Here is a 13596-nt window from a genome sequence, read left to right on the forward strand (position 1 = left end):
AAATTTTCTAATGTGAGGACGAGTCTTGCTCTTTATCAATTATTTGTTCATTAATACAATTATAGCTTGAGATCACCAGGATAATTTTTAGTGACACATGAAATAATCTGTTACTAAATCATATTTTATAATGTCATTAATTGAAATAGGATTAACAGAAGTTAAAATTGTCTAAGCTGATAAAGTCCCTCCGCTTTCCTGTACTAAATCTTCTTAATGCTTTCAATTGTCACTAAATCTTAGATGTGGCTCTAAATGCAAGAGTTTGCTCTGCTACACTCTCCTCAGAGCCACTTTTCTGCACTCACAATCTCTTAACCTTATTGACTGTAGGGGGGAAGGGGGAGGGAAGAGGTACAGAAGGTGAAAAGCGGCGATAGTTAATGTGCCAAGCTTAAGGTTCAATTCCATTCCATTCATTTGGGTTGTAGGAGACTCGAACAGTGGAGCCCAGGCGTGTGAGACTGAAGGTCTATCGTAAGGCTCAACGAACTCACTATAACAGGAGCTGGAGCTTAGTGGAGATTTTGCAGACGATTAAATATATATTTAGTCCTGATATGACGTGGATGTGGCGTGCAGAGCCAGGTGTCAGAGAAGAGGTGTCAGAGGAGAGGTGTCAGAGGAGAGGTGTCAGAGAAGAGGTGTCAGAGGAGAGGTGTCAGAAAAGTGGTGTCAGAGGAGAGATGTCAGAGAAGAGGTGTCAGAGGAGAGGTGTCAGAGAAGAGGTGTCAGAGGAGAGGTGCCAGAGAAAAGGTGCCAGAGAAAAGGTGTCAGAGGAGAGGTGTCAGAGGAGAGGTGTCAGAGGAGAGGTGTCAGAGGAGAGGTGTCAGAGGAGAGGTGTCAGAGAAGAGGTGTCAGAGGAGAGGTGCCAGAGAAAAGGTGCCAGAGAAAAGGTGTCAGCGGAGAGATGTCACAGGAGAGGTGTTAGAGAATATGGGATGAAAACACTCGTGTTTTATTTTAACTGTAGTATTAAAACGAAAAGGCATTAAAACAGATTAAAAAGTGTTTGAGAATACCTTAAGAGACTGATTAATATTTTTATGGTACGCACTCAATTCTTGACGATCTCTTGTAGTACTTACATAGAGAGGCTTGTCCAATTACAAAATAAATGATAAAAAACGTATCAAACGATAATATCATTATTAAAAGCGACAAGCATATATTATATGTTTTGGCTTTGGTTACGCCTCATAAGACTCGTGTTATGATTGAAAGAAAACTATTGTCTCCTTACTAAGTGATTTGCATGGCACTTAACAGCACTCTGGTGGTATAGGGACATGTTCCATGTTCCAAGATACTAACAGATTATAGCAACAGAAATTCACCTAAATGATACAGCTATGCACATGCAACATTCAAATAATTGCACACAATTAACAAATAATCTGATCACATTGCCCCTCTATACCCATTGAGGCCTATTTAGGTGTTTCATATGATTTACTGAATTTTTCATATTTTTTCCTATTCAGATTGAAATCTAAATTTGTAAACTGTGTTTCTACGTGTATTTCACAGATATGTTTTCTAGATTTCATTTAATGCATATATTGGCTCGTCATGTTAAGTGATGTTAAGTAATGCAATCTCCTGTTGCTCTTTTTACTTTTCCTCACTTAGTGGACCCACTGTGATCCACTGTGTACTGATAGGGAATTATCTTGAGGTTATCTTGAGATGATTTTGGGGCTGAGTGTCCCCGCGGCCCGGTCCTCGACCAGGCCTCCACCCCCAGGAAGCAGCCCGTGACAGCTGACTAACACCCAGATACCTATTTACTGCTAGGTAACAGGGGCATCAGAGTGAAATAAACTCTGCCCATTGTTTCTCTCCGGCGCCCGGGATCGAACCCGGGACCACAGGATCAGGCGTCCCCAGTGTTCTGTCCGCTCAGCCACCGGCTCCTGTAACTCTGTGCACTGCTCCTGTAACACTTTGTACACTCCTCCGGGTACACAAAGTGATGAACATAACAGATATAGTCAGTGGTGTAGCTACTGTGTGTGTAGGGGGACATGTACTCTTCGTTTCAGCCAACCCATCACAACAGCAAATTAAGGGAACCACAATAGTGTAATCAAGTGGTGTGATATTTCATATGCATTTTCTGCACACACACACACACACACATATACACTCCCACACACACACACACACACACACACACATACACACACACACACACACACACACACACACACACACACACACACACACATATACACTCCCACGCAAAATACAGAGTCCAAAAAAGTCACGCTTGGCTTGGCAACGTGGCTTTTGCTTGGCCAAACTAGTGTTAAAGCCGCTAACATTTTATAATAAAAGGCTTCTCGAAAATAAATGTAAAAGGGCAACCTACCTCTCTAGCTAACTCTCAGAAAGTTTGAAGGCTACATATATGTTTACTGTCTGTGGTTGAGTTTTGCTTAATTTTCGGTATTTGGAAATATTAACATGATACTGAATGAACAAGATCTTTATAAAACGTTAAGATCTTTTACTTCCCGAATCCATTCAATAAAACATCAAATTTAATCAAACTGCTTAAAATTTATAAACTTGTATTCTCCTGAGTACATGTGTGAGAGATGAATATAATAATTTACAATTGTCAAAATATTAGAGGGACTGGCTCCAAATCTGCACACGGAAATAACTCCACACAAGACCAGGAGACATGGCAGGAAGTGCAAAATAGCCCCGTTGAAAAGCAGAGGGCTATTTAGGTAAGTTGATATATATAGGTAAGATGAGAGACAACTCTATCAACATAAAGAGCCCAGGACTTTATAACAGACTCCCACCAAAGATAAGTAACATAACTAGCCAACCTCTCACGGTGCTCAAAAGCTGCATCTAACAGCCTGGTTGACCAGACTACCAACCAGGAGGCGTGCTCAGCGATCGGGTTGCACGGACGTTGATCCTTGCAATCAATACAAAATAACCCCCTCTCATGCAGACAAAGGAAGCACCTTAGTACTGAGTAACTAAGCTGGTTCATTCAAAATAAGCTCTCGCCTACTCTAACATCTAATAAGGGTAGTTAAGATCCTCTTGCTTCCCCATTATCATTCCTCACGATATCATATATCCCTCACAGCAAGGATATATGATATCGTGTCTTCGACGATATCGACGAGACGTCCCCCTCAAGTCTTCCTCACTATCTCCAATGTAACGAAGGGGCATAATGCAAGGTACTGAAAGTCAAAATATGTTTTTTTTTTAATTAGGCTCCATGACCCTAACAGGTGTTCAGCTCGAGAGAGCCCAGGCTCGGACTACAGCTCACCAAAAGACCCCGTGACATTTTATAAACGAAATGCTGCAAATGTTTCAATATCTTAATTAAACTCTCCAACGGACGTGTTGTGCTGGAAAAAAAATTTAATGTTAATTAACTTACAAGTTGAAAATCATATGAAAGTCCTGTGAACTGTGAAATAGAAAATATTTTTTATTAAATGGTCAAAACAAACAATACTGGAACGTGAAAGCGAGTGAGAGTAGGCGACGCAACCCCTTTCGTGGGGACGCAACCCCTTTGGTGGGGACGCAACCCCTTGGTAGGAACGCACATCTCTGTTGGGACGCAATGTCAGGTGTTTCGTAATTATTGTGATGGTTAGTCAATGTACTCGTCTCCAGTTAGTCCTGCACGACTTAAGCAGACTGTCTTCGTGAATGTCTGCTGGTGTGTTGAGGCCAGAGGGTCTCTCTCTCTCTCTCTCTCTCTCTCTCTCTCTCTCTCTCTCTCTCTCTCTCTCTCTCTCTCTCTCTCTCTCTCTCTCTCTCTCTCTCTCTCTCCCTCTCTCTCTCTCTCTCTCTCTCTCTCTCTCTCTCTCTCTCTCTCTCTCTCTCTCTCTCTCTCTCTCTCTCTCTCTCTCTCTCTCTCTCTCTCTCTCTCTCTCTCTTGCTGTTCAGGTCCTGTTGTTGAGTGGGTCCTGTTGCTGTGAGGGTTCTGTTACTGTGTACACACGTGGGGGTTAATTTATGTAATAGCTGTAACCATTCTCTATAGTTATGGCCATTACAAAGCCCCCAAAAAGTGACTTTAATTCTGGTTTGCTTATCTAGTGTATATTACCATTTCCCGTGTGGAATATAGGTAGTGTATTAGTTTTGTGTTTATCAGGTGATCCATTACGACCTGTAGTGAACCATTTATTTCATGTGATGAACAAATCATGATTGTCTTAATTCTGATGAGTATTGTAAAGTAATTCCATTATGTAAACACAACTATTTGAAAGTTTAATTGATATTACATAATATGTATTTTGTGGAATATGAATAGTAAATATAATCATTAGTAGTATTTCAAGTAAATTTCATCACCTCGAATATTTTTTTAACTCTTTACTAATTAACTCATATGTGAGTTAATTAGGGAAGGGTAATCACCACCCTCACATACACATATGTGAGGGTGGTGAGACGAGCAATGGTCTCCACAAAGATGCTTGTATGTTGATGAGACGAGCAAAGGTCTCCACAAAGATGCTTGTATGTTGATGAGACGTGCAAAGGTCTCCACAAAGATGCTTGTATGTTGATGAGACGTGCAAAGGTCTCCACAAAGATGCTTGTATGTTGATGAGACGTGCAAAGGTCTCCACAAAGATGCTTGTATGTTGATGAGACGAGCAAAGGTCTCCACAAAGATGCTTGTATGTTGATGAGACGTGCAAAGGTCTCCACAGAGATGCTTGTATGTTGATGAGACGAGCAAAGGTCTCCACAAAGATGCTTGTATGTTGATGAGACGAGCAAAGGTCTCCACAAAGATGCTTGTATGTTGATGAGACGAGCAAAGGTCTCCACAAAGATGCTTGTATGTTGATGAGACGTGCAAAGGTCTCCACAAAGATGCTTGTATGTTGATGAGACGAGCAAAGGTCTCCACAAAGATGCTTGTATGTTGATGAGACGAGCAAAGGTCTCCACAAAGATGCTTGTATGTTGATGAGACGTGCAAAGGTCTCCACAAAGATGCTTGTATGTTGATGAGACGTACAAAGGTCTCCACAAAGATGGTTGTATGTTGATGAGACGAGCAAAGGTCTCCACAAAGATGCTTGTATGTTGATGAGACGTACAAAGGTCTCCACAAAGATGCTTGTATGTTGATGAGACGAGCAAAGGTCTCCACAAAGATGCTTGTATGTTGATGAGACGTACAAAGGTCTCCACAAAGATGCTTGTATGTTGATGAGACGTGCAAAGGTCTCCACAAAGAAGCTTGTATGTTGATGAGACGAGCAAAGGTCTCCACAAAGATGCTTGTATGTTGATGAGACGTGCAAAGGTCTCCACAAAGATGCTTGTATGTTGATGATACGTGCAAAGGTCTCCACAAAGATGCTTGTATGTTGATGAGACGTGCAAAGGTCTCCACAAAGATGCTTGTATGTTGATGAGACGAGCAAAGGTCTCCACAAAGATGCTTGTATGTTTGTATATTTCTCAGGTTTGTTTTTATTTCATGTCTCTGCGAGTCACCTTGTGTTTATTATTAATTCAGAAAATATTTCTGACCAAGTGGAAGTGCTTTGGCAATACCAATAGGTGTCTGTTCTGCCCATCCTCCCAAAGCCTCTACATCCTTCCTGTAGAGCAGGTGGGCTGGACAGTAGAGCGACCGTCTCGCTTTATGCAGGTCGGCGTTCAATCCCCCCAAGTTCCAACCCAAATCCTTATTCTTATACCTTCCCAGTGCTATATAGTCGCAATGGCTGGGTGCTTTCCTGTGATAATTCCGTCTCTCTCTCCTTGTAGCACCAACCACCTCCCCAATCACCACTGCAGTCAGGTTAGCATTTACCATTCAGTCCTTCACCATACCCCACTACACATCACCATACACACCATACAGTACGTCTCTCCACATCATCTCACATCTCTCACTATCTAAAACCCCCACAGTATTTCATTACACTTTTCACAACATCCCCAAACGCTTCACACCATACCCTTCACTCTCTTACAATAGCCAATTCACTCGTAACCATCTCCACTCCTCTGCACCATTCCCTCCACCATCCAATATACCCTTGTCACCAATCCCCTCGTCACCATCTAGTAAGTTTCATCGCCAATTTCCACTCCCTCTTGCCATCCTCTCCGCCTTCCCTCTCACCAATCCCCTAGCCTCCCAGAGGCCTCACCAGGAAGGCTCTCTCTCTGGTCCCTCTCCTCTTTGCTATTCATGAAATTTTACCCCCCACGACACAAGATACACGCCGTCCACCTGTGCCTCAGTATTACAACCATTTTTCACCTATGAAACGAATGCTGTGTTTTATCTCTCTTTCACCAGCCTTTTCCTTCCCTTTTATTTGTTGCTGTGACGGGTCTTCGAAATGCTGTGAATGATCTTTGAAATGATATTTGTTGACGGTTGTCAATGGTGCTTTGATGTCTCGCTCTCTGAAGCAGGTTCTGTTGGTCTAATAGCGGCAATATATTCACATAATGTTTGGTATATGGGGGAAAAATGTTGGGTTTATTGGAAAATATTCTTCGTCGTAATGTCTTCATCGAACTGGTATAGACTTGAACTCAGATGTCTTTGATGTCACTGCATGTAATCTAAAAGGGCGAATATTGTGATCTAACGCGAAAAGTACATCACATTTCTATTCGCGGTTATTGAGTGATTGATGTTGAATTCTACATCTCGGGTGTTGCATCATGACTGGTGTTGGGACCTAGATAATGTATATTTCATGTGCTATAGAAAATCTTCGATGCTACATTCTTGATACCATATTGAGATCTAGTCGATGAGAGTTAGAAGTCAGAACAAGGAAATCGCTGCAAGTGAAGGGGTTGGGTCATTTCTTCAGTGATCTCTAATTGCAGACGATGCTACAACCTGCTGTTCTTAAGGAGGAAACCTGTGAGGCAGAACACACCCACGTGCTCACGAGGACGGTGTCTTAATGTCTCGTGAGGAGTTTCCTCCGTATCGAATGCTACAGTTAAAATTATTTAGGTATTTAGAAAGGTAAAAAGCACCAGATCTGAGTTTAAAAAGTAAAAAGCCTCCGATGTTTTAAACAGTTGCCAACAGTGTGATTATCGATAAGAAACAAACTATCGATAAGAAACAAACTATCGATAAGAAACAAACTATCGATAAGAAACAAACTGAAAGCTGATTTGTGGCCTAGGAATATTTCGAAGTTTGTAAGATGATCACAAACAAGGATCTGACCTCCAACTTTAAACACAGACAGACAGACAGACATTCTCTCTATTAGATGTGTGTGTGTGTGTATATATAATTACGTAAGTGTAGTTACAGGATGACAGCTGCGCTCGTGGTGTCCCGTCTGCACGTCTTCCATGTGTGTGTGTGTGTGTGTGTGTGTATTTACTATGTGTGCCTGCAGGATCGAGCTCCATCTCTTGGACCCCCGTTTTTCCTAGTTATTGGTTGTCTAATGCAATGACTTCTGGCCTATCTCCCTATCATACCTGCTTTTAAATTATGAATGGAGTTTGCATCTACAATCTACAAGGTTATTCCATATATTCACTACCCTTACGCTGAAAGATAACTTTCTAACATCTCTATGACACATCTGAGTCTCAAGCATCCATCCGTGGCTCCTTGATAAATTGGAATTCATTGTAAAAATTTGGTCTCTTTCAACCATGTCAATCCCTCTAAGTATTTTATACGTCTGTATCATGTCCCCACCTCCCTCCTCCTTTCTCCTTTCTAACGTCTTCAAATTTAATACCTTCAGTCTGTCTTCATACCTCATCCCTCGCAGCTCTGGGACGAGTCTCGTTGCAAACTTTTGCACCTTTTCGTGTTTCCTTATGTGTTTTTTTTAAGATGGCGGCTCCATGATGGGGCGGCATACTCTAAGACTGGTCTCTTTTAGGCGGTATATAGTGATCTAAAAGCCCCCTTATTAAAGTTTCAGAAGGATGTTCTGAATTTCGACAGAGTAGGTTATGCCGCTGACGTTATTCTGTTTATATGTGCCTCTCGAGTTAGGTTTGGTTTTACGTCCATTCTCAGGTTTATTTCTCTAGACGTTATTGGGAGGTAGTTTTCCTTCATCGTATATTGGCCTTTCGGTCTCCTGGATCCTGTAATCATTTATATCACCTTGCACTTATTAGTGTTGAACTCTAGCAGCCATTTATCGGACCATCTCTGCAACCTGTTCAAGTCATCCTGGAGAATCTTACACTCTTCATCTGTCTCAATCTTCCTCATTAGTTTTGCATCGTCTGCAAACATCGACATAAAAGACTTAGCTCCTGCAGTCAAGTTATTTACATACTTGACACACACATTACACACACACACACACACACACACACACACACACACACACACACACACACACACACACACACACACACACACACACACACACACACACATACATGTGTGTGTGTGTGTGTGTGTAAATTTTGTGTTGTGTGTGTGTGTGTAAATCTTATTTCCGTGAACAGCCTTGTTGAGTAGCAAAATCAAATGGAGTTGTGTGCGAGTCCTTGACCACTTAGTGTAATACCAGAAAATGACACCAACGAGTACCAACAATGACCCGAGTCCGGCGGGGATGACGGCCTTTCATTCTCCTCATCTTGTCATTTGAGAGAAAAAAAATGTTTTCTGCATTAGCTGGAGTGCCAGACTCCTCCCAGTGCCCCCTCCTTCCTTCTGGTATTACCTCAGATCCCATCAAGGATGTACATAAGAGCCGGCCCTCCTCTATTGTAGCGGCAGAGATGCGTCCTTATGCTCCCGGGTAATAGAAGAGAAAGTCCCGTGCATCTTCCTGATGCTGCAGAGAAAGCCTTGGCCCTCTCGTTATTCCTCGCTCTGTTTGCTGGGCTGCAGGTGAAAGTCTTATTCCTCATCACCTACAACGTTGCTTTCTAATGATTAAATAAATTTTGCGTTTCAACTCGGGGCTTCTTAGAGAGAGAGAAATGCTTCAGTATTAATCTTTCCTAATACTCTCAGTGATATGAGGATTTAATTTATTTAATTTTAAAGTTACTAAAATACATCCAGCATTTTAGATAACCCCTCTTCCCTTTGGCCTCCATTAGAACTTGTTAAGATATAGAATAACTTTCCCTAACTAGTTTGCTCTCGTCAGATTTAAGAACGAGTCTAAACCCATTATTTCCCTTAATGGTTTGGGAGGGGGGGGGTGCGAGAAAAGCCTTAGGTGGAGGACAGCTCGTAACATTCATTAGCCGAGAAAGAAAGAATGTTAGTTATTGAAGGGATATAAATCCATTAATGTTAGAGAAGAACGATAGCTCAGCTCTAACTTCGTAAACTCTCCTGATTAATATTTGCTGAAGAGGCCATTGGACCATTTTCCGACCAGCTTTGGTGGTGAGAGAACAAGATATTACTTTTTGCCTAAAAGTAAATTTTTGGTCTTTTTATTTAGCAGTTGATGTTATATTAAATGATTTGTGTACAGGAATATATCAATTGTGCAAGGTACTCTGTTTCTTGAAATTGGGTTAAATGTTTCACATCTAGGTATAACAGCTGCTCTCACGTCTTCAAATATAACAAGAGCTCTCACGTCTTGAAATATACCAAGAGTTTTCACGTCTTGAAATATAACAAGAGTTTTCAAGTCTTGAAATATAACAAGAGCTCTCACGACTTGAAATATAACAAGAGCTCTCACGTCTTGAAATATAACAAGAGCTCTCACGTCTTGAAATATAACAAGAGCTCTCACGTCTTGAAATATAACAAGAGCTCTCACGTCTTGAAATATAACAAGAGCTCTCACGTCTTGAAATATACCAAGAGTTTTCACGTCTTGAAATATAACATGAGCTCTCACGTCTTGAAATATAACAAGAGCTCTCACGACTTGAAATATAACAAGAGCTCTCACGTCTTGAAATATAACAAGAGCTCTCACGTCTTGAAATATAACAAGAGCTCTCACGTCTTGAAATATAACAAGAGCTCTCACGTCTTGAAATATAACAAGAGCTCTCACGTCTTGAAATATAACAAGAGCTCTCACGACTTGAAATATAACAAGAGCTCTCACGTCTTGAAATATACCAAGAGTTTTCACGTCTTGAAATATAACATGAGCTCTCACGTCTTGAAATATAACAAGAGCTCTCACGTCTTGAAATATAACAAGAGCTCTCACGTCTTGAAATCTAACAAGAGGTTTCACGTCTTGAAATATAACAAGAGTTCTCACGTCTTGAAACAGAATAAAAGCTCTCACGTCTTGAAATATAACAAGAGCTCTCACGTCTTGAAATATAACAAGAGCTCTCCCGTTTTGATACATAGCAACAGCTCATGTATTGATCATTCTACAGCTGACTCCTATTAATTTTCCCACAACTCTTTTATCTTCATTGTTCTACAGTTGATTGTATTCATAACTTTGAACCCAACATATCTTCGTAGTTCAACATCTCTCTCTTCTTAATTGTTTTTCTATTGTCTTGTTGTAATAGTTCCACAGCTGTCTTAACAATTCTACAGCTGTATTAACAGTTCTTCAGTTGTCATGTATTAATTCTACTACAGCTCTTTTGTCCTAATAGTTTTACAGGTGTCTTGTCTTAATAGTTGTACAGTTGTCTTGCCTGATTAGTTCTACATTTGTCTTGTCTTAATAGTTGTACAGTTGTCTTGCCTGATTAGTTCTAGATTTGTCTTGTCTTAATAGTTGTACAGTTGTCTTGCCTGAATAGTTCTACATTTGTCTTGTCTTAATAGTTGTACAGTTGTCTTGCCTGATTAGTTCTACATTTGTCTTGTCTTAATAGTTGTACAGTTGTCTTGCCTGATTAGTTCTACATTTGTCTTGTCTTAATAGTTGTACAGTTGTCTTGCCTGATTAGTTCTACATTTGTCTTGTCTTAATCATTATATTGTTGATTTGCATTAATCATTTTACAACTGTTTTAGATTAATATTTATGTATCTGTTTTGTATTATTAGTTGTATATCTGTCCTTTTCTTGAAAGTTCAAATGTTACTACATCACGAAAATTTAGGAATTGCATATGACCCAGATCATTTTACCAGACACAGAATATGAGCAGCATCTTCACTGTCATGTTTGGCAGTGAATATGAGCAGCATCTTCACTGTCCTGTGTGGCAGTGAATATGAGCAGAATCTTCACTGTCCTGTGTGGCAGTGAATATGAGCAGCAGCATCACTGTCTTGTGTGGCAGTGAATATGAGCAGAATCTTCACTGTCCTGTGTGGCAGTGAATATGAGCAGCAGCATCACTGTCTTGTGTGGCAGTGAATATGAGCAGCATCTTCACTGTCTTGTGTGGCAGTGAATATGAGCAGCATCTTCACTGTCTTGTGTGGCAGTGAATATGAGCAGCATCCTCACTGTCCTGTGTGGCAGTGAATATGAGCAGAATCTTCACTGTCCTGTGTGGCAGTGAATATGAGCAGAATCTTCACTGTCCTGTGTGGCAGGGAATATGAGCAGAATCTTCACTGTCCTGTGTGGCAGTGAATATGAGTAGCAATACACCAACGTTCTTTTCTTCACTTAGTATTTCGGTATTTACACGGGTTCCCTAAAGAATTTTAAAGTTTTACAGAGTTGATGTCAATTGATTCTAATTTCCAATCAATGTATATGGTGTAGTCAGGACACATAAACTTAACAATATAATCCTAATTAGAGATTCTATTCGTAACATTTTATATAAATCGTTACCATTCTGGCTTGACTGAACAGGTTTACAACAGTGTAAACAAATTTTTACATTTATTGACAATTAAAAAAACCGTTTAGCTTACAATATGAGTGGTAAATTACCAATATGACATATTGATAAAGTACTGTTGAAGTAGTATTGACAACAGTAGCTGTAAATGACAATGGTGGATTGTTTCAGGCATTGAATTGGCACACATATTAATGAGTTAGATATGGTATAGATAAGAGATGCTTCATAGGGGGCAATAGTCTTTATGAAATGTCCTCTATTCGTATCAATATCTATAAAATAAGGAGGCCAGAGGAGGCCCAGCCTCTCACGACTTTCAAAGATGACACATGTGAGGTATAGGATTCTCATATGCCAGACGGAGGTCGGCCCGAGTGCTTCCCTTTATGAAATATTGGCATTTGGGCCGATCCCACGCGATTGTCGTGAGGTCTGAGATCGGAAATGTGTTTCCTGTAGAGGTTTTATCAGTTTCAATGTTACGTAACGTACACAAATTGGAGAGAAAGAGGGGAGATAAGGAAGCCGAGTAGAGAAGAGAGGAGAGGGAAAGAGAAGAGGGTAAGGGGAGGGAATGATGAGTAAGAGGGGTGGGAGAACAGAGGAGAAAGCTAGAGAGGATGAGAGAGGGGGAAGGAGAAAGGGAAGAAGGCTGATATTGTGGAATAGGGAAGGAGGGGGGGAGGGGGAGGGGGAAGATTGGGAGTGAAAGGAGGAGTGGAAAGGAGCGTGAAGAAGGGAGATGAAGGGAAGATGAAGAGAGAGAGAGAGAGAGAGAGAGAGAGAGAGAGAGAGAGAGAGAGAGAGAGAGTAGTGGGGTCAGAGAGGCCCTAGCACAGCCGAATAACCAATCAAGTGTTCTCAATATACGATCTGCTGTGTATGGCCCAATTCATCTGCAGTTTCCTTTGTTATTAAGATGTTTCATATTATAATGGGATCTTTCAGTCTACCAAAATAACGAGGACCAATCTTGTTAGCAGTCACCGTTTCAGGCTCAAACTCTTCGAATAACTTGTCACAAATTGTGAACTTTGATAACGAATTGAGGCAATATTCTCTACCCATGAATTAATTAGTGGGTATCCAAGCACACTGAAGCCCCGTTCTCGGTTTACACTCGAGGGATCTGAGTTCAATTCCCGTGAAATAGAGAGACGATTGTGCAAGTTTCCTGTCATCTCATGCTTTAGTTTACCTAGCACTTACTTGATACCCGGGAGTTAGCTAATTGTTGTGGGTTGCATCCTGGTAAAGATTGGTGTGTGTGTGTGTGTGTCCGAGTGCTTGTGTATGGTGTATGAGTGAATGTGTACATGTGTTAATCAACTGGTGTACAGGTTCCTAATCCTTCTGGGCCCTATCATATCTACACTCGAAACTGTGTATGGAGTTTGCCTCCACCACATTACTTTCTGTCCATTTTTTTACCTACTCTCACGCTGGGAAAAAGTATTTCTAGTGACTGTGTGGTTCATTTGGGTACTCAGTTTCCACTTGTGTCCCCTTATGCAAGTTATCTACCCCATATTTTTTGTTAAATTTAGTCTGTGTTATCTTACATCTAACTTTTTTGTCTTCCACCAACATGAGGCTTAGTTTCCGTTACCTTTCCTCATAACTCATTCCTCTCAGCTCCAGGTCTAGTCTTGGAAATTACCTCTGATCTTTCTCGAACTGCGTCTTGTGTTTGAGAGTCGCATACTCCAGGACTGGTATATATCAGATTCAGTTCTCTGATTGCTTCCATACACGAATTTCTAAAGGCAGTTCTGTTGGCCAGCCTCACATACACCGTCGATGATATCTTTCTCGATGTGAGCTTCAGAATGAAAG

The 13596-nt window shown here is 40.9% G+C and overlaps 1 protein-coding gene across 1 annotated transcript; it reads left to right on the plus strand.

Annotated features, from left to right (window-relative positions):
* The first annotated feature begins 560 nt into the window (after positions 1-560).
* Positions 561-10385, plus strand: LOC123755272 (probable cation-transporting ATPase 1). Its single transcript, XM_069328026.1, has 2 exons — positions 561-898; positions 9554-10385. The coding sequence occupies exons 1-2, from the start codon at positions 561-563 to the stop codon at positions 10383-10385; spliced, it is 1170 nt and encodes a 389-aa protein (XP_069184127.1).
* The last annotated feature ends 3211 nt before the right edge of the window (positions 10386-13596 follow it).

The sequence above is a fragment of the Procambarus clarkii genome, chromosome 20 (genome assembly GCF_040958095.1).
Source record: "Procambarus clarkii isolate CNS0578487 chromosome 20, FALCON_Pclarkii_2.0, whole genome shotgun sequence".
Taxonomy (NCBI): Eukaryota; Metazoa; Arthropoda; class Malacostraca; order Decapoda; family Cambaridae; genus Procambarus; species Procambarus clarkii.

Bases quoted from the DNA above. Each gene is read 5' to 3' on its own strand.
- LOC123755272 (XM_069328026.1), top strand. From the start codon at position 561: ATGACGTGGATGTGGCGTGCAGAGCCAGGTGTCAGAGAAGAGGTGTCA. The intron at 899-9,553 runs GTCAGCGGAGAG...TTTCACATCTAG, and splicing joins AAAGGTGCCAGAGAAAAGGT to GTATAACAGCTGCTCTCACG.